The sequence below is a fragment of the Anser anser genome (assembly GCF_964211835.1).
Source record: "Anser anser genome assembly, chromosome: 2".
NCBI lineage: Eukaryota > Metazoa > Chordata > Aves > Anseriformes > Anatidae > Anser > Anser anser.
In genome coordinates this window covers 106,105,168-106,127,916 of record NC_139721.1, presented here as the reverse complement: position 1 = coordinate 106,127,916, position 22,749 = coordinate 106,105,168, and the positions used below count along the sequence as shown (strand labels likewise).

The 22,749-nt window shown below is 36.1% G+C and overlaps 1 protein-coding gene across 1 annotated transcript in view; it reads right to left on the bottom strand.

Annotated features, from left to right (window-relative positions):
* Window positions 1-6,385: 6,385 nt before the first annotated feature.
* RAMP3 (receptor activity modifying protein 3) overlaps window positions 6,386-22,749 on the bottom strand; it is a gene marked incomplete at its 5' end in the record, with an annotated part of 31,492 nt that continues 15,128 nt past the window's right edge. Inside the window, one exon of the mRNA XM_083827016.1 lies at window positions 6,386-7,932. Within this exon, the coding sequence (XP_083683142.1) occupies window positions 7,677-7,932 (256 nt within the window). The remainder of the gene's footprint in view (window positions 7,933-22,749) is intronic.

Genomic DNA, 22,749 nt, shown 5'->3' with positions numbered 1-22,749 from the left:
TGTAACAGCCTTATATCATCACAAGTTTCCAGCACTGCATATTGTTTTGGAGCAATGTTCTTCAGTAATATGGAGATATTCAGTGCACAGAAATTCATGTATTAGCTCTTCAAAACACTACCTGAGGAGGGATTTACAGGTAGATCTTGAGATGCCTACTGTGCATTACTTTATACAAAACATGCTGTGAACACGTTTGTTTTCTCCTGTTTGCATTTTATTTTATTTTATTTTATTTTATTTTATTTCATTTCATTTCATTTCATTTCATTTCATTTCATTTCATTTATTATTTTATTTTATTTTTAATTTATCAATCTGGGAGAAGCAGGTCTCAATGTATTTTTTTTTTTAACATGACTTTACAATTTCCATCACATTCTGTAAACCTTGCAACAGATTTTATTAGATCCTTCCATTCTACCCATTAAATGTTTCACAGTGTATTGTCCAAGTTGACACCCAAACTGTTACTGGAAAATTTTTAATGCTCTTTATAAAAATATAAAACTTTTCTAATTGTTAAAAAATATATTAACTCATCAGTACATTTTTACTGGGATTGAAGTGTTTTCATTGACACAGAGATTATTTATTTCCACAATCATCTTTTCATGCAGAGTTAAGAGAAATCAGACATTCTACTTAAGCTTTCAGTGCCTACAACTTTGGAGTCATACTTTTTACTTATTTCTTTAATTTCTTCAGCTAAAAAATCACAAAGATCTCTTTAAAATAGAATACAATTATATTAAAATTTATATAATTTTAATTATACATTCATAATTTATAAAAATATAATTGTATAACATATTTTGGTTTAATTACACATATTCATGGAGAAAAAAAGAAATATTACTAGTAGTAGTAGTTACTTTTTTAATGCAATAGAACCTAATAACTAAGTACCAATAAGAGAGTTACTGTAATTTCTCCATGTATGTTGCACTGCTGCTGACATATTCGGGTAATGTGATCTGAAAGGCTATATGAATTTTGATCCTTCCTCAGTGTGCAGATAAATTTGTCTCTTTTACAGAGTGAGCAGCAGTACAATTGAAAAGCGTTATCACACTTACATACACTGTCTTTCAAGTAAATTTTGTCATTATATTGGTTACTGTCCTAAAGACTCAGATCTCAGTCTAGAATCAGATCCTTTGGTTTCAGATTTTACTTTAAAATCAATAGACATTCAGAGGCTAAAACTGTAGTACAATATTCACCATGAGAATGTGAGCAGGGATATTTGGGAAGGAAAAATTAGATGAGCAACATGGCTTTTTTAAATGCAGAATTTATTGTATTAAGATCTCTGGAAACAAAGGGACTAAGCTGCACTCTTTAATTTTTATTTTATTTTTATTTTTAAATTTTGTTTAATTAACTGTGTTTACTCATGTATTTAATGTTCTTAAAACTTCTGGAAAAGAGGAATATTAATCTCAGTAATCCATAGCATGGCAAAATCTTTGAACAGACTCAAGTAAAACAATCTTTACCTTTAGGAAATATCAGAAGCTGATACAGATATAGATCTATGCTCTTTCATGCATTCACCTAGCTGTGTTCTTGCTCTTTACCAGGGATTTTTTTACTATTTTTATTTTTGGGGGGGTAAAAAAAAAAAAAAAAATGCCTTAATTGGAATAAACTGTCATATTGGATCCTTGCTCTATGTAAGGAAATATATATACATATTTATATATTTATACACATATCTATATTCCCCCTCAGGAAAACCCTACAGTTTCACTAATACACTTTTCTAGCATCAGAAATATTTGTAAACTATTACTGTCCTTTATTTCTAAACTGTCACCCTACAGCACAAATTGACAATACTGAGTATAACTATATTTTAATCTTATAATCTGCAGAATTCATTGCATGTAGCCAGTGCCATTTTCCTTCACCTTTTGCAATTAAATCAAAATTATTCATTATTTCAATTTATATACTCCATGCAGATGAAGATCCATCTGCACACCACAACAGAAGCCCTAAAATCATACTAACTGTTTTGACTTTCTTACACCTAGTTAGGGAAAAGAAATGTTTATAAAGTAGATTTATCAAAGCATTTTTTTAAGTATTATAGTTTTAGTTATTAGAAAGGTGTTTTCAGCTTCGTACTGCCAGTTCTGCTACTCTGCTAAAGAAGAACAGCTACTCCTAAAATAATCTATTTTTGCAAGCAAAATCAAATTGTTGAAAGATAGAAAAAAAATGGGAAGGAGGTCTGCAAATATACCGTCAACGTGATTGTCAAACACTGGTATTTAGCCAAAGGTTTCATAAAGTAGCTTTAATGCCCAGATTAGTTACTAAAACAGCTAAAAATTGCTGGCAGATTTTTTCACTTTACAATAATCTGGGGCACATTAGGCAGTCCAAAAAAGCTGGGATTCACTAACTGCTGTCAGGAAAAATCATTGCAACCACATCATAAATATTATACTCTAAGCAAATCTCTCTTCTTAGAGATTCAAGCTCATAGGAATCCACTTAGTCAAAATCCCAGCAAAGGTATGTAGGTCTGCATGATGTGAATCCTGTAAGTTTTTTATAAATTATGACCTTTCTTATTAATATTTATTCTTAGAAATGACTTTTTCCATCAAAATCCAGTAAACTTGATCCTTCTTAAGTGAGGCTTTAAAACCTGCAGGCTGACTCCAGATAATCCCAAACTGAACTAAACATTCGAACTTCAGTGTCCCATTAGGACTAATAAGGTTCCCTTTAAAATTTTACCCAGCTGTTCCTTCAGTTCTTCTGGTTCAGAGACTGTAATCCTGCCACAACCACCTGCAATATTTTCATCTAGAGATGTCCCAGAAGACTAATCAACGAAGAACGGTGACATCTCTCTGCCTACTAAACTGAAAGCAAGGCACCTATATTTCCAAAGTTGGCTGGGTTAATAGCTTCATGCCTTAGAAAAATTACATATGCTTAATCTCGCAAATGTAGTGTACTTTCACACAAATTCTCCATTCCAGAGTACACCAAATAAATAAAACACATAAACAAATGAATAAGTAAATGAATCATTTTCTTGATTGTTCAAAGAACACTTTGGCATTTTTATTTTTCTTTACCTTTCTCTCGTCATTGAGGTTAAAATTTACTCAAATGGTGATGACACACTTAAAAATTAATACTTAACACAACATGCATAGTTTCATTCAAAAGTGAATATTTAGTTGAATTAAGCTGGCTCAAATCCAAGCCTGATTCCCATTTGGAATAGGAATGATTTCATGTGACATTGCCTATCTATTCAAAACCGGTTCACATACAAATTCCCATACAACAATCACTGGTTTGTTCAATTCTGATAAAGTATGTATTTGTTTTTAAAACAGTTAACCAAATATAAAATACCTAAAAGCTCTCTCCACCTCTATCTGACTAGATCTATACACAATGTTGTTACAGAATTTGACCGGACAGAGACATGCTTCATCACTTTTATCAGTTGATCTCCCAAGTTTATTTTGGTTCTGATGTGGCTTATCTCTATGTTCTTGCATGCAGCTGAAACATGTTGAAGTGGCATACGTGCCTCTCATGGGTTTATCATCTGGATAAACTGGTGGGAGCTCCTTGTTGAGGTGACAAGAGGGCACATAACCCTGACTGTTTCATTCAGTGTGTTATTTATTGCATTAGGAAGTTTCTATGTACAAGACAATAAAACCCACCTCCCAAAGTCAAAAACAGTATCACATTAATGTGGCTCCATACAGTTTAGAGCAGAGTGTCTTGGCACAGTTGGTATTGGCAGAACATGGCCCATTATGCACTGTTACTGTTTGTCCCCTTTCCAAACACTCTGCTGAGATTTTACCTAAAAACAAGGTAGTAGCCACTGTGCTCCATGGCCTCTAGTAATACTCAGCTTTTAATACCTCAGGTTTCCTATTCTGCAGAAAATCTGCCTTTCTTATTAAATTCACAGAACTGTTTTGGGGTGTTGGTGCATTCTTGCAAAATTATGTTAGAGAAAGAGAAATGAAGATTTTTAACTCAAATTAAATAGCTCATGCCATGTCCTGAAGTACTTCTCAGTATTAATGTACCATTGCATGCTCTTATGTATTTATGTCTAAGCACCTACAGTTTCATTCTTCTTGAATTCAGAAGTAACATTGGTCATTAATTGCCCTTATCCTCTCAACACATCCATGAGGCAAAAAAAAATGTAACCTTTGTTTTCCCATTGGAACAGACACCACAAACTCTGCTCAAGACCTCTCATTCTCTGGGAATAAGGTACTGTCATATCTTTGAAGATTATGGCTTAAGAAAAATAATACCCACTATTGCAGAGTTACCTCTGAGATGTCCTGCTGCCCAGCAAAATTCATACTTCACATCCAGTTCCAAAAGATCCAAACAATGTATTTGAACCGGTACATATCTGCCACCAGGATCCACAGATTATATTTAGATAGGCAGAGACACCACCACCTACGCCAGGCAAAGAAAGGGATGATCCTAAGTCTCATTCCCAGAGGCAAAGGGTTTTCAGCCATGACTGACACACGCAAATCACTAAGCCAAGACAGCCTGAACACAGAGACTCTTCCCAAATCAAATGGCTCTGTATAGGCTAAGTAAAGATTATTTTCAAATCTCCGCTTAGCTTTACAAGGATCACAGATTCAAAACCAAGTCTTTCATCTCCAAGAATGGGGATTTCTGATACAGTCTGGTCAAGCTCCTTGCTGAAGCACCCATAGAAATACATACTTTCCTAGTTTTTCCTGAATGCAAAAAATTCCACATACAAGAACAGTGATACCAACTGTCTTTGCTAGCTGCTTAGTCAATTCTCTTCTGGCCTAAGTATTGCCTGCATCCAACCACTATTCTAATTAAGAAGAATTTTGGACCAGTTATTTTCTTTCTGTTTGAATCTCTGCCTATTTTTCCGTGAGACTGTTGTAACATAAAGTGAAATTCCAATTTCAAAATGAGCCAGATTCTTGGTCCTAGATGTGATTTTCTTGCCAATGCAAATAGACTTTGGGGGAAAGGTAGTCTCATGCTCAGAAAATCACCACTAACTCTTGCTAACACATAGTACAGGTAATGTCAAAAGATCCAACAGTTAGTAATCTGGTTCCCTACTAATGCACACAGTGGTTAAAAACTGGACTCTGTGGTTGCTTTTTTCTTTACAGACAAAGGAAATGAAGTGTTTCTACAGATTTAACCATCGAGGCTGCACTAAATTAGTGATGTCTTTTCCCATGCAATGTTTCAACTTATCTGCCCTTCTATCAAATGTATTGAAAAAATAATGCAAAATCCTACTTAGTATGGGGAAGACATGCACGCGCGCACATACACACACTGATTACATTTTCATATCCAAAGCGCAGAGCAGATGTAGAAACCTTCCCCTACCCCATTACATGCACATGAAGGAAAATCCACTGTTCTTTAAATCTTACATTTCTTACACACTTTGAAACCTTCACTCTAGGTTTTATTTTTAAATTAAACAAAATCCATTTAAACATGGCATTTGTTTAAAGATCATAATGCACATCTAGCAGTAAGATGTCATCAATGTGACAGTTTCTTCTCCAATTATTTCCTAGACCAATCTGTTTTATAATGAATTAGACTGGTTCATACCTATCAGGTGACTAGCTGATCAGTTGAATGCGATTTCAGATGAGCCAGAATTGGACAAGAACTTGAAGGAAATAAGGCAGTCATATTGAAATGAACATGTTTCTGAAAAAAGTAAGAATTTTTGCCACGTGGTTTCCAAATAACTGTTTTGCTTTTAAACTTGTTTAGATTTAAAATGAAATGAGTTAAATGAAACTCCATGCAAGCAAAAATAAAATTATTTGGTTCTGGCCACACAAAATGGTTGATGAATCTTTTGGTTCAAATGAATGCTCTTTTGTTTTGGTTTTTCTTTTGTTCACCACTGGTTTTGGAGGACAAGAACTTTTTAATACGTAAAACAATAGTTAAGTTGAAAAGTAAAAGATAATCCTTAGTATATATTTCACTTTTCTTTTACAACGAGCAATTTTCTATTAGCTTACAGAGAATGAAAAAAAAAAAAAAAAAAAGGAAAAATACACAGGAAACACCTTATGAAATGAATCATTCTACCACATAGGGTAATGGAAAAACAACCCAGTGTGTTCAACTCTTGTGAAAGGATGTGAAAACAAAACAATACAGCTACAGGTGTTCTTTATGTATTTATACATGAATGATTTTATAAAGGGAGCGCTTTTAATTTGATTCAGACCTGGAAAACACTCCACATACAGATAGACTTCAAACACCAAGCCAGAATCTTAAAGGAGAAAATCTAACTAGAGTAGATATAAAAGACCATTACTTTTCCATTCAAACTGTATTTTATTTATCTGTATAAGGTATAGCAAAACAAACAGTTACTTGTAACAGATTTTGGTCACTTATAACAGAAGAGCTTTTGCCTGGAAGCCATTCTGTGAAATGACAGAAAATAAAGGTTTATAATACAAACACAGAATTTGTTTTATTTTGGACATATTTATTTAAATTGTTACATAGGAATAACTTTATATAATAAGACTTTTTAGTGGATTTTTCTTCTCTTTCCTCCTATGTCTATTCCAAGCTATGCTCATACTTCTTTTGATGTCCATACTTCAATTTCCACACTCTTCATGGGATGAAAAATGCTTTATGTACAAAATCATCCTCTGAAAGGCACCTCAATCAACATCACACCTTTGTGTTTATTTGTAGGATGTCACTTGCACAAACTGAAGTGAGAACAGGGAGTTTACAGTGAACACAAGTCATATAGAATAATAGAATAATAATTATAAAAGTGAAAAATAGACTGGTATATCAAAGTTTCTTCCTTAGTGCATTTATAACCAAACAATATCCTCTCGCTGTTTTTCTGAAAGTAAGACCTGTATCCTTCCCAGAGTTTGTAAGCCATGCAATTCCAACTAACCATGCTCAAAGGCATTACCTAAGCTATTTTATAATGTGGCATGACTTTTCTCCTGTGTGAATAGTCACAGGACACATAAATTATTCCATTTGCCAAGACAATATTTCCAGTTCTTGATAATGATGTTTGTAACTATCTTCCAGAAAAGTTGCCACTTGTTTACATATCCACGTTCAGTTCCTTTGCTAATGATCTTCCATCCAAATCACAAGGTTCACAGATGAAAACCTCAACTGTCCTGAATGAAAACTCAAGAGATATCACCTCCCCCATAGTTAATGTTATACTGTGTGTACATACACTTACATACAGTTTTGCAAAACTTAGTTTACCAAACAGGTTTACCCATGGGAAAGTAACTTTTTTCTCTCTTGCAGCTAAGGGATCCATTTGCTCAGAGACTCCCGTTTCTGAGAATTGCCTGTAAATTCCAAGATGATGACACCCGATGGTAGTAGAGAGCTTTGCACCAGCAACACCAATGGCCAAGGTCAGCAGCACTATTTTTGGCGGAAGTAAGCAGCTGTTTGTTCACAGAAGCACTGCCTCTATCTCAGCATCTCACAGGTTCCATTTTTGCGGATCTGAAATCTTTATGTTGAGTTTCTCTTTTTGTCCTCCTTTCTTAGTTTTTGTTTTGGAAGAAGGAAACGGGAAAAAGAAAGCCCAAGGGAACAACTTACGCCAGGATATCACTTCTCTTACTGCACCATACTACCAGTGTTATCATGGCACATGTTAACATGACTGGGATCAAGATCAGAGTTATGAGAATTTCATCTGGCGGATCTTCCCAGAGAACCTCTTCTGAAGTACAGTTTGAAAAGAATTGTTTATGAATTCTAGTGATAAAGCCCTCTACAAGGGGGTTTGGCCAAAAGCAACTTGCGTAGAAGGCTTCGTGTTCTGTGCACTGGGTAAAGATATCATAATACCTAGGAAAAGAAGAAAATGAAGAGAAGTTTAAATAGAACACATATGTATATTATACTTACAGAAACCAAAAATGGGTGCGATCTGTAAGGTTGGGTCTATCATGTAGATATTCTGCTGAAGGAACTGTAATGGAACCTGTGGATATCAAACAACATAATGAGTCAGAGGGAGAACTGACTCACTTGTACTCATACAACCAAGAGATTTCATATGAAATACTGAGCTTCTGGATAGACAGTGGTCAAAATCCTGTCTTTTGGGTACAGTTACTACAGCCTGGACCTCATAAAGTCATTTAAGCACTGCAGAATTAGAACCCCTCAGTAGAGACATCTACAGTATCATTAAAAAACATGCACACAAATGTGGCATGAACAGGACTTTTTGAGCAAAATATGCATAATTTGTGCCTCACCCATCATTGGACATGAGCTTGTGGCAACAATGATGATATGATGTTGGAATTGAGCCACAGCATACATTACTGTGTAATAATTTCAGTTCTGTTGCACCCAAGGCAGCAAGAAGACAATGGGAAAATAAACACAAAAAAAGTCAGCTTTTGACAGCCTTGATCTTTGACAACCTTCTCAACTCCAGCAAATGCCCAACAGGGAAAAAAGAAAAAAAAATCATTCCTATTTATGTATGTTCTCAATACTCATGAAAGATTGGGAAACCCTTGTAATGCCAAATTTTTTTTTTCAACACAGCATGTGCTGAAACTTATTTGTACAAGGATAACTCGTATTTATGAGAATTGGCTCCCCCTCATAATAAATAATAATAAAAACAAACAATAAGACCTAATGAGTAACTGGATGGGTTTTGTGGTGTAAGCCAAAAAAAAATCAGGAAGCAAATGGGGTATGGGGGAATAGATCAGAAATTAAGAAGATGAATAACAACTTGTCAGTACATGAATAGGGGAAGAAATAAGGAAGCTGAATTATTGTCTGTTGCATTTTTTATATATATCTTTCAGTCTTATGTGACTCAGTAACCTCACTTCAAAGGGAAAGAAAAAATAGAAAGGAAAGAACAAGAAACCACATGATACCTCAAGGGACAGCATTCTGTATTATTATTTGAAAGCCCTACCCTCCCTTTCAGCATGCTTAAATAAGGTAACTTGTGATGAATGACTCTTTCTTACATTAAGTATCACCGGGGACAGATGTTCACTCAATCCTTTGCTATGAAGTAGTGGATGGGAGAAATTCAGTGTCTGGGTCAAGACTGAAGACTTCTGTCTCTCAGGAGAAAGGAATCCGCCTGCCCCTGCTACAAGAGCAAAGGCTGGGAATACAGGCTGCACAGTAACATTCTCAGAGAAGGAAAAGAGGCCTCCCAAGAAGTTTCTTCTGCAGCCCCATTTTCATTCTTTGGGAGTTTGAGTTTATACTGGGATAATCTCACAAGTCCACAACTTGATGCTCTGTCACGCAGATGCATACAGACACAATGTATGTATATTTTTAAGCAAAGCAACTAGAAAGGAAGCTTTTGTGACAAGGTCAGCAGCCACAGCCAAAAAGAAAAACAGGAAATAAGCTAAAAATAAAACACAAATATTAGCTGTTTGTTATTTTATTAGTGCCATTCTTCCATGTGACCCCATTGCATCCATTCTCTTTGTTCTTGGACTAAATTAGAATCTAAAGATGTCTAGCTGAGTATGGAAGAGACAGTCCCAGAGGACCTGAAATAAAATACTTCTAAGGGCATGTCTACGAGGATTGACGGACTACAATGCCGACATGACAGAGCTAGCATCGAGTTGCCCAGACAGGTCAATGTTCTGTCTAGCACAGATACCTGGCAGGGCTCCAGAGAGCACTAGGCTCTGTTCCAGCCCTGTTCTGTGCCATGCTCTCGCAAGCAAGCCTGTTCCACCAAAGCTGCTCCTGCTCCTTGCTGCCGCAGCCACCTCAGTTTGCCTGTCTGCTTGTGCAGAGTAACAAAAACAACAAATCCAGGTAACCTGAAGACTTCACAGAAATGGACCCTAAACTGAAAGATTTCATGATGCTTTTTTTTTTCCCCCTGGATGGTCATAAAGTCATATAGGAAGTTCACTATTCTTCCACAAATTCTTTGTTTGGTTGTTGGTTTTTGGTTGTTTTTTTTTTTGTTTGTTTGTTTTTTCTTAAATGTTAGATGGTGTAATCAAAAATATTTCCCACTGATTTTGCTCTTCAAGCCCAAACATAGCCAAAAAAATCTGGTTAAACGGTGCCAAAAGGCCAGATAAAAATAATTAGGGAGTTACATTATATTGAAAGACTGATTCCCTACGAGACAAAATAGAATATAAACATTATCTTAACAGTTTGAATTCCTCGCAACTTTCTCTTAATACTCTCTCTTAAAACAAAAAGGTTACCTGCATTGTAACTCTTTTTCCTTTCAATTGTAGAATGTAAGTAAGGCAAAAATTCAGCTATTTGAGAACTATGTGTCTGACAGTAAAGCTCAATTCACTCAAATGTTGGTGCAATTTAGCAATTCAGAGTTTATACACTGCAACAGAAAGCTCACATTTTAACAAAAAATTCTCTGCATGGTACTGTGTAACAGCTGCTTTAGAAGGGAGCAACTGAATTGTAATTACAATAGCGTGGGCGTTTTGTAGTTGATCAATTGGTTTGCAAGTGGGTTTTTTGCTTGTCTGTTTGTTTGTTTGTTTTTAAGAGGAGGTAGTGTTTAATAAATATTTAATGCAAATTTTATTTTCCTATGCTTCACTGTCTTATGCTTTATGTAATGCCCTTTATTCAAATTGTAAAGGCTAGAGTAGGAAAAACTTTCCTTCTGTAAAATAAAATGCCTATCACAATGAAATCCTGGCCTGATGAGGCACTTCAACACAAATGCATAAAAATTACACACTTTGTGAAAGGAAAAGAAAAATGCAATTTTCTACTTATTCCCAGAACAAGTAATTGGAAAGCAGTACAGTAGTACAAGCTCCAATACTTCACATCTCAGATTATAAGGACGTGTGGGAACATTATTATTCTCTGTGCTGAGCCATGTTTTGATCTCTTTTAGGCTAGCTACAAAGACCTTCATTAGTTAATACTCAGAAAAGGTATATTCACTGGGAGCCATATCACTAGCTTTGTGACTAGTGGGTTGAAAAATGAATATAGCCATGAGTTTCATCTCAGTTTACTAGGCCACTACTTCAGAACAAAAACTAAGCATAGTCTGAGCACTGTAATTCATATAAAGATATGCTTTCCACTGGTATGCTCAGGAGAATCACTGTAAATTTTATTAAGGAACCAACTACTTGGTCACAATGCATATTATTTAAAGTACTCACTTTCAAAGAACTAAAAAAAAAAAAACACTTAAATGCTCTTTGAAACACTCTCTGAGCTGTAACACAACTGTCTAAAATATTTAAAATGTTCTAGAACAATACTATAATTTTCAGAGTGAAAATACTTTCTCCCCAGCACTTTATGTTTCCACTTAAACAGATAGTAAAAATCACATGGTTAGTTTTTTGTAAATATATATATATATATTTATAACCAAGATATATATATACTTAGAACCAAGAACCTGGACAATGGTTATTTATTATCAGGGATGCTAACACACACATGTGCCTTAATGGGACAGTGCTTCATGGATCGCCCATTCACACTAATTAAATAGACATCTGGATGTATCGCATCTCACCCATCTCACGGTATGTAGTCACCTACCACTCAGGGAACTGCACTCAAAGTGGAGGGTTTGAATCTTATCTACATTTTCCCACATCCCTAGGGAGGAAAACAGTGATTTCTTTCTCCCTTTTCCTCAAGCTCCCTGCGCAGAAAAACTACAGAGATGATTGATTTACAAACACAAAAAAATACAACCCCCTCCTCCATATTTCTATTAACAATGAGGCCAAGAAACCAAATAGATTGCTTCACTACGAGCTTCCACAAATAAGCACTTTCCAGTGAAAATTGTTCTTTCAAGAAATCCCAAACAGTTCTTATAATGCAGAGTACCATATATCATGTTATTTAAAAGAAGGCTTTTGAAGGCCTCTGACAGTAGACCACTGGCAGTTCCAGTAAGAGAATGCCCCCTATCCAGCACTCACGGACAGACCACCCCTGAGACTCTCTGCACACATGCAGACAGGGATGTTTTGCTATTGCTTAATGAGATGGATCAGGAATTAAGAAAAAACAAACAAACAAGAATCATCCCAGTTACACTATCCCGTTTTACATAAATCAGCTGCACTATTAGTGATATAATACAACGATGGAAAGGTCTTGCTTTCAAACAGCCAGGTACACACAATATGAGTTATTTTTTGTTATTTTGAGTCTACTGAGTATTCAGAAAATAGGGGGAAATTCTATGTAGCATAAATAAGTCTTGGCATAAATCAGGAAATAAATAATTCAGGGGCGCTTGTTTCTGCTACTCCACAATCCTGATTAAGAATTTAGAATCACTGTTCCAGGGTACTACTAATTATGTGGAACATTTCAGTAAATAAAGATGTTTTAAGCATCTTCTTATTTTTTTAAAGATTCAACCAAGAAATTTCCTTAGACATAATCACATGCTTCATTACAGTTCAGACTGAATGATCATCCTTGTCATAACCTCCATCCAGACTGGAATGAGAAATGCTGAAATAATAATTACAAATAATATGCAATGAGAAAGGCTCTTCTTACAGCATTTCCAGTTGAAGTGGAGGCAGAACATACGGAACAACAACACCACCCCTCCCCCCCAACATCTTGTATGATATCTAGTCAGATTTTATATAATTTAAGGGTGTAACTGTCTGGATGAATTTCAAATAATATTCCAAACCTTAAGATAATTATCTGCTGAGGTTTCACCATTACATTTAAAAGAAAGCCTTAGTATTATCAGCTATGAACCTACAAATATGGTGGAATGCTTCTGAGCTTTTTTCATTTAACATATCAAACAGATTTGTTACTGTATCTATCTCACCATTCCTTTACTAAGACATCTGCCAAGAGGAGTGTTCTCACAGAAACACTTGAACTTCCTAATCAGATTTGCTGTTGTGCATTTCTATTACAGAATTCAGCCAAAAGAAAATAGCACACCACAAAATGTAAGGAAGGAAATGAATGTGGAAAAAAAAATCTTGCTGGTTTAACGACATCATAAAGTATAGTTTACACTCGTGCCACTGAATAATGGACAGATTTACTCACTTGGCTTGAAAATAATAAATACATAATGTCCTTTCAAATAATTACAGATCTCCGTTCTTGGCTTCAAATCAACAGCTGGCCAGAAAATGAAAAATGGCTGAATAAATCTAACAGAAAACCCCCAAATACATAACTATTATTAAATATTATTGTTTGTTAATTTCCTAAAAATATAGCAAGAAAAGATAAATGTAAAGAGTAACTGTAGATTCAAACAGTAGTTTATATACATAATATTAATCTCCAAAAGGCAATAGAAGCTACAGTATTAAGCAATTCTAGAACAGGGAGGAAAATATAGCCTGACACCAGGTACTACACTATAAAAATCAGAAATTTAGTAGCATTGGAATTTTACCAAGGCAGAAGCTACTACTAGGAAGTGGACTTTGCCTTCCACCACTCCTGAGCTATATTTTAACAATAACTTAGTTGTAAACACAATCCATGTTGGGGGAACACCAGTTTAGAGAGGGAGCATTCCCTGAAACCAACATTATGCAACGGCAACAGGAGCCAGTCCCATCACTCCTGTGTATTAGACAAATTCAAAACACGAGGTGGATGGAAATCCTAATCCTGCAAAAACTTAACCATATGTATCCAACATCTTAAATGCACCTCACGACCCAAGTAGCCATCGCCATCAGTGACAATGTGTGAAAAAAGATGTACTTAATATACTGAAGATTCCACACTGGTTCTCAGATGCTGTCAGTCACCTCATAAATTCTTACCTCTGTGGCAGAGAGAGAAACAGAGATAAAGGGAAGGCACTGGGCAGGGCAAGGGAAAATGTAGGATTCAAGAGCAGCGCGTGGAACTGGCATCATGGGATTCAAACACCAAAATGCTTTGCCAACCGGCAAATTTATTTGTGTACTGTATCTTCCAGATAAAGAGTTTCGTTTAATCCTTAGAAATTATTAAAACATTGCAGTGTCACTCTGCTCTATGCAGTGATCTGGCTCAAGAACTATGGCTTTAATACAGTTTGTCAAAACCTTTATTTACTATCCTATTCCATAAGCAATGAGTTATGTCAGAGCACATTACTTAATCATGAACTCTTCAGGGACAAGGGTTAAAATGAAGTAGGCAAACCTACTCCAAATAAATCCTTCTAGAGCTAGCTTTCAGAGGAAATATGTATGTAGCAATGAACAAATACACACTATTTTAGTGTGCTCAGTATTTACAGGAGGAACTTAAAAAATGTATACTATTCATGTCCATTACAACAAAATTCTGCTGGCAATGAGATTTTATGCATGTATACATTTATACGCGTATACATACAACTGAACTTCAGAGGCCATGGAAAGCTAAACAATCTTCTAATACATTCTGCTGGAAAAAATGCTTCTTGATTTTTGCAAACCTTAATGGCAGTTATCACTGTGGTGAACATGGGTACTATTGGAATTTGCCAAGTTGAGGCAATTCCCCTCACCAGTTCAACGCAACAGATATTAAGCTGCTATATTAATATTAACATGCACACTGGACACTACATTTCTGGCTTAGAATTGTATGTTACTGTAAGAATAGGATCATTTGTGAGTCACTAATTTTAAACCACTGCTCAGTTTATGAAGTTGAATTACAGCTTTGGTGATAGAGCAGCTGATAAAAACCTAGTTACAACTAGCAGCTCATTTCTGTGTAAACTCCCAAGACATACCAAAGTGTTTGCTAAAAAGCTCCTCAGTAAACAGATGTCCTCAGATTTGCAGCAGCAGCCGTGCTAACGCAATTCAGAATGAACTTAGCATGTAACATTGCAAACAGGACTGAAGACTGGGTCCAGTACTATTTTAGGAAGTCTGATGCCTGTTCTGTGCCCTGATGCAACACCAGCAGATACTGTAGTAACACTGACATTTGATGGAAAACAGAGGGAACAGCAAGAGGGAAAGGAAGGATCATTTGTCATTCATTTTATGTTGTGAGCAGAGTTAAAGCATGTAGTCTGTATCTGGAGGGACATGAGCCATTATGGGAACTACAGTAAGTTGTTTAAAGACAGATTTTTAACACTGTTGAAATCCCCATAGTCACTAAAAACCCCTGAAATTGTGTGTGTTATTCTGCAGTAAACAGATGACTTGATACACATGAATTCCCTGTGAAGTATATGCAAGTCCTGTTTTTTCCCTCTTCTCTTGGTACTACTAAAGTGTCTGTAGCTGAACTGCAGCTACAATCATTACAAAATTATTTGGGAATTCAGGTCATATTACCAAAAAGCAAGGGTGGTTTAACTTTGCAGAGATAACAGGTTTTCTATGCTCTGTTGTACTCCTCCCACTCCAGCACCATGATCTGCACTTTTCAGGAATCAGTTTCTGAGCCACTGCACCATGCAGCACCACGCCGGACCACCATGAGGAACTGTGGTGGCTTGCCCTGCAGACACTCAAGAAAGGGAGGTGCTGCCAACACAGTCTGCATGGGCTCTTCAGTCATACATCTCTGTTCCTTCTTTGTCCCTCTGTAAAATGACGCTAAAGTAGCATTGTCTAACCTCACAAAAATAGTGTGCACTAAGAGACAATGCAGTCTCTAACGACTACCTTAATAGGGACCATATGAGTCATATGCAAATAGTTGCACTCAGTTTAGAAGTCCAAAAACTTTCCAAGTACATAACAACAATCCCTGTGTTAGATTGCCATGCAAGTGTTAAAATTAAGCTACAGTAGCTGTATGTTTCTCATTCTCAATTCTGTTCGCTGTGCTGCTTCAACTGTAGGTAATAGGTTAAGCAAAGAAAAGAAAGCCATCCCTTTACATTTTCTGCTATAAAACAGCCAAAAAAATGTGGCATATTTTCAGCATCACTTCACAATTTCTTCATTCAAAAAGCCACACAAGTAAGCATCCCTGCAGTGACAGTGAGAGACCAGATAGTACTGAAAAAATGAGTAAGCAAAGAAAACCATTTTGGATGACTGTATAGTTTTTGTTTCAAAGTCAGAGAACAGTTAAGAAATGCCACCTAAAATAAATCAACTGGTTTCTAAATATGGGATTGTAATATAAAAAAAAAAAAAATGTAAGACTGCTATCTGAGACACCGACTTTTGCACTGAAACGTCCAAACATTTAAATGGTTTCTATTTTTTTACTAATGGTTATATGAAAAAAAAAAATAGTATGGCTAATAATGCCTATGTTTCATCCAATATCTTTCACTCATTTATTTACACAGGAAGCAAATGTTCTCTTTGTCTTATAGATGACAAAACTCAACTATAATACAGATCCACAATTTGCCTGCAGCAAAGTAGTTCATGGCAGAAATGGAGATAGAGCATGGGTCTCCCAGGCCCTAGATACAACCCGAGCTGCTTACTAGGACTGTAAAAATCTGGAGAGCCTGAAGTACCCAATCCAACTCAGAAAGCAAGGCAAGAACAGAGACTATACGTACATTTGAGGCTGCTCCCGTTACTGGTTATTTCCTCACAGGGAATCACACTCTGACACAGACAGGGGAGAAGCAATGACTTCCCACAGGGTGCAAGAACACAAGCCATGTCAGACTGTGCATTTGAGGGGCTAAATACCAAATACCCTATCCTTGCTGGTAAATCTGCATCCATACTCCATAAGAAAAAAAAAAAAAAAAAAGAGAGAAAGAAAAAAAAAATCTTCCGCTCAATTTTGAAGTCCATTTTAAGCTTTCAGTATGACAGGACAGGTTTTCTATATAGTTTCTATATAGTTATATAGTTTTCTATATAGTTTCTAGTATAGTTGATACTAATTTGAGAGACTCACCACTGCAGACAAGATGCATGAAGACAGCATTATTTATCGCCACTTTTAAAAGGTAAGTAAGGAAACTACGAAGGCCCAAGGGGTCAAGGTTTCTGGTTCCTGCCTAATGAAAAACAAACTTTGATTATTCTCCTGTAACTGCAACTGGGGTACTAAATGACTCTCTCTTTGTGAAATTCCCACTAATTAAGCTCCTCCTACAATGCTTCCCTCAGTGAAAGCAATCTCTTTTATGTAGCTGCCCACTTTTGTGAAACTTGTAGGAACTTCATGTCTTAAGATTACCTTTTCTCTTCCAAATGTTGTTAAAGTCAGCTAAGGGGCTCAACAGCTACTAAGAGAAACTGGCACACTGACACACACAGAACATGACTACATGTGACTTAATTCCTCAAGAAACCAGGCAGTTGCCAGAAAGTGGCCTGTTTTTCAGCGGAAGTGGAGCTCTTTTTCTAGAGCTTTTCTGCTCAGTCTTCAGTCTTTGCAATTACTCGGATAACAGAGCACCAGGTCTGCTACAATCTGACAGAGGGGAAAGGAAGGATGTCCTGAACTTCTTTCTGTTCTTTCCTCCGTGTCTGACTGATATGCATAGGAAAGGAAAATGCTGTCCATGGTGAACTCATGGACAGAAAGCAAAATACAAAGTTACACCTGATCATTTTTCTCAGGACATACATAAAAGTGCAACAGTATGAAAGAGATCCATCAGTGACTGAGACCTGAATCTGCTTGCTTGCAAATAAGGACTATATGAACCACCATCTTTAATTCACAATATTTACCTGGTATGCAAGATACCCTGTACCTCAGTCCTGAGCAAATGCAAGAGGCTCTGTTCCCAGAGAGTTCATGGATGTAAGTTCCCTTTACATCCATGTTGCTGAAGATTGCATAACAGTTCCCAGGCTAAAGAATATTTACTTTTAAATTAATTCTGCAAAGTTATATACCTCCTATCTCACTGTGTTTCCAGACAAAGCAGACCTCAGCACACAGGCCAGATGAGCCCCCAGACAAGCTTCAACAGAGCCCTGATAAAGGGCTATCAACAAAGAAAGCTTCTGGCGCATTGCACAGCAAGTGAACCACAACAACAGAAATCAGACACAAAATGGAGGTGGGACTCATTACATCTTGCTTTGATATTGCTTCATTCCCCTGCAAATGTATTGAGTTTGTATTTTTCACCCAATGATCAAAACCCTGCCTAGATTCAGCAAGTCACTTGCCAATTTTAAGTTTTGCACAATTCCAGCAAAGCTCACTACAGGAAATTTATGTTACATGGACTTGCATATCCTAACAACTTGAAATCATACTTTTGAGATATGCTGCAAACAAATCAGTAAATGTGATAAAACAGTAAAACAGATTTAAGGATTCATAATACTTTTGCAACTACTTTAAACTTGAGTTTCACACCTGTTGTTTCTCCCTTCCATAATTTCTCATTAAAACAATGATCTCATAAAAGATCTTTGATGTTTGGAAAAAACATACATTTCATAACAGAACAGAATATCAGGAAATACACAATTCCATTTATCTATAGACCAGTTAAGCTCAGCTACACCAAAAGAAATCTCAGGTGTTTCTTATGTACATGGAATTGGGAATGTTCTTAAAAGACCCAATAGCATTTATGTGCCCTAAAGAAGCTGATCTTTCAGAGTAAGCTCCGGACACTGACTCCACTTTTAAATACAAATTTTTGCTCCTGGCAATACTTTTGCAGAATGTTTGCCATCACTCATGGAGTCTTGTCACCACAAACTCATCTGTGACCACTTGCCACCTCTTCAGGTACCAAAAAAGGGAACATGATTCTTGACATACGAAAAGCAGTTTTTGTACATCTAAACATATATTGCTCATGGCTAGAAAGGTTCTTCAGTATTTTCAAAACATCTGTCAGACTTATCACAAGACCTGTTTTGCAAGCCTGTTTGTCCTAAGATTACATGAACTACTGTCGTGGTGGATATTACTAACTGATGCCGCTTTCTACTCTCTCCAAGTACTATTGGCTTTTTTTTTTTTTTTTCTCCATAATGCAGAAATTTTGCTTTTGGAAAGACATACTGTGCTGCTAGTTTTACAGCAAGCAAAATGATGAATGGGTACGGTTTAAAAGACAGAAACCTGCATGAACAGCAGCAGAGTTTGTAGTTTTGCCTGGGGCCCTGGCTAGAATCTCTGTTGAATAACTACATCTCTAGTTGAATAACTAATCAGTTGAAAAACTAAGCCTCAACAGTAAAACAAATGCATACAAAACCACAAAGAGATTTTCTCTAAGATTATTATCAATAATATAAAAAAAAAAAAAGCACGGGGAAAAAAAAAAAAAAGAGCTCTCCTGTTAATTAAACTAAGCAACAATGAATTAGCCCTAATCCTTCGAGAATTAATCCCAAACCAATCATATTAATCTTGCTACCAACAATCTAACTTTTTCAAATGGAGATGAAAATCTAGATGAGCATGGCCATTTTTAATTAACTGCTTTACTGGCAAAGTAATGTGGGAGTGGTCACTGCAAAACCATAGCCATGTTCTGCTAAACTTAAGTCTAATGAAATGTAGCATTCCCCTAGTAACAGAGCTCCTCCTCCAGCCAAATCACTGAACACACTAAAAAATCCTAACCCTCAAATTCAATAGCAGAAAGAAATAAACAAAATTACAGCTAAATCACAGACCTAGAGTGGAATTCCTCAGCCATAATGTTTTATTGCAATTTAAATCATCATTTCCAGACCCAGACCCAGATAAAGGAGGTGGTATTCTAGTGGGAATGGCAGTAAAAAAACCTCCATGTATATGGCCTACATAATGTCAAAAAACTTCTGCCTTTAATATCATTAATAAAGTGACAAGGGACTAAACAGTATAAATCTGGCTAAGCAGCAAGATAATAGTTTCTCAATAATTATTTGCTGGAAAGAACTTTGATAACTGTACCACAGCAACTTTCCCAGTATTTATAATTATACAACATGAGTCCATAACCGTTATTCCTACACCAAATGACTCATAAATAAAAAGATGCTTTTTCAGTATGTAGATCTGTTTACACTTGAGCCACTTAACAGTGCAACACAATTACAACACTGTAACTTTCTATTAGCCAGCCTGAATATTAGACATGGTTTAGCTTTACCTACATGCACCTCAGAACAAGTTAATGTACCTCATTTTTGCAGACAGCTTTGCTCAACTGTATTCTTCTATGGAGTTGACTAGTATCATTACCAATATATGTGGTTTAAAGGAAGTCAGTTGAGCTGACATTACATCCCATCTGGTGATGGAGTTTCTATGTGGACACATCCACTGCGAGACTCCTTTTTCTTTTTCTTGTCCTTTTCTAGGAAAGCACAGTTTCCTAGTTTACTCCAAAAGCAATAACTCATATGGATGAGATGAAAACCTGTTTGATCTCATTTAATAATGAAGAGATCATTTGAAGAACAGTAGCCAATAGGGAACATCCATTCTTATTAGTAAATGTATTTTTATGCTTCTGCAAAGTGAGTCGTGTTTTTGGCACTACTTGGTAATTAAAAATAGCAAGACTCACATTATCTAGACAAGTGGTAAGTGCCCTTGTTGATCAAGTCCCATCCCATTTATATTCAAAACAGTATCACCGAGTCTAAGGAATAAGGAATGTCATGGCAACATTTGTAAAAGATTACTGAGCTTCATTGTTCCAAGACTGCTACTGCTCCCCCAGTTTCTTTCAAGAAAAACAAAGCTGAATGTAAATGAAAGCTAACAACAGAAGGAATGTTGCTTGACATATTCCTTGATATCTTCAAGTAAGCAGGGTCAGAGACAACAAAACTAAAAGACACTGAACAATGTTCAGGAAAGCTATATTTGAGTTCATATTGTTACAAAATATATGTCTTCCTTCCTGGAGTATTTTGACTGAGCAAAGCCCTTCCTGTATGTAGAAAACCTTGGTTGCATAAAGTTTACAAATCAGATGGTGACATTGCATCTTTAAACACCCCTACCACAATCACAGACAAACTAACACTCATCACTTATTTCCTGATCATCATTATCTTTACCTCCTAGCTCCCACATTCAGCTGCCAAAATTAAAAAAAAAAAAAAAAAAAAAAAACAAGTAGCTGTGAACTTTCCATGCACAAACTGGTATTCACTTGATAACAGTCAGTAGAGAACAAAACTCCAGCTTCACACAATATTGGAAAGGAGAAATTATACAAAAGCACTACGTAGCTGAATGGCTCAGAGAATTTAATTGTATTAAACATCCTAAGTGAAGACAGTTATCTTGATACAAGAATATTATACTGAACAATTCAATACTGTTCAGCACTGATTCTTCTTTAAGAAAAGAAGAAAAAAACTTTCCCCCAAAATCTGTGTAATTCATATTAGAGTATTAATTTGAAACTTAACCTCTCTGACTCTGAACACATTTAAATCCTGCATTTTGTAAAAGCACTGATTACTTCCAAACCTCGGTGACATAGCATGTTTTTGAGGAAAAGAAACATTACTTAAGGACAGTTCTTTCTAAAAATCAGTGTTCTGTTTTTTGCTGTTTCTACAATGGGAAATTTTTACCCATGGAAAATATCTTCAGTGCATACAAACAATACATTTACAGTTTAGCAGTAAGGACGTTACTTTGAATTCTTACTTAATTCAAGGTATCAAATGCTACAATTTTGATAGACACATCTCTAATGAACGGGAATTACAACAATGAGTACATAGAACAAGTTATAGCGAACTGAACTGCTGCAGGCACCTCTTCTGTCACTAACAGTCTCCAACCTCTGAATTCAGAGAGACAAAACTGTGTTACCTGCTGCTGGACAAACCCAGCAGAAAAGTTCTTCTGCCAAGGAACAATACATCAAGAAAGATGAACAGCCTGCTACTAGAAAACAGCTTTTTTGCTCAGAATATCTGCTAATGCATGCACACCTGCAACGCTGACATGCTAACAAGATAAAAGTAAACATCAGAATCTTTACGGACCCACATAGAGTTTACTTCCAAAGATATACATTTTTATATGACTCTTTGTCTTCTCGTTTTTAGTTTGCTTTTCAATACCCGTGAAATGCTTAGTGGCTACTTCAGTATGACTAGTCCCTTACGCTGATCTCTAACTTCTGCATTTTGGACAGAGATACCAAAAAACTCTGTCAAGAATTGATGTCTGTGTTTTCAGTGCTCATCAAATATCTTGTCCACTATTTCTTAGTGTCTCACCCTCTTATTGTATGGTGCAAACTTGGCAACACTTTTTATGTAAAAACATAATATCTTCAATATAATTTTTCCCCTCAAAGTAGCATCTGAATTCAGAGCATTTTCTTTAGATTTTTTTTTAACTTTCCAAAAACGTATATCCACAAGACACACCCATATGTAAAGTACAAGAACTAGAAAAGGGAGGAAAGGAAAGAAAGAAGTGAGGTATAGTTCTGAAATTAACAGGGTTAACGTGTGACAATTCCAACTAGCACAATTGAAATATCCTTTATGTAAGAATACAATTGGCCAGATAACATGCTAGGGAACACCCTGGTCTTAAAAACTTGTACTGCTTCCCAGACCACAAACATACATGACAGACAACATCAGTTCACTACAAGTAGCATGAAGCATTGCATATCTGCCCCTTGGAGTCAGACAATTCAAGCTTGTGCTTCTGTAAATTAAATGAAGACTTTAAAACCAAGTTTCAAAGATCAAGTTTCAAAACCATTGTCACCTTGGTTAATTATTGAACTCCTTTCACCTTCTT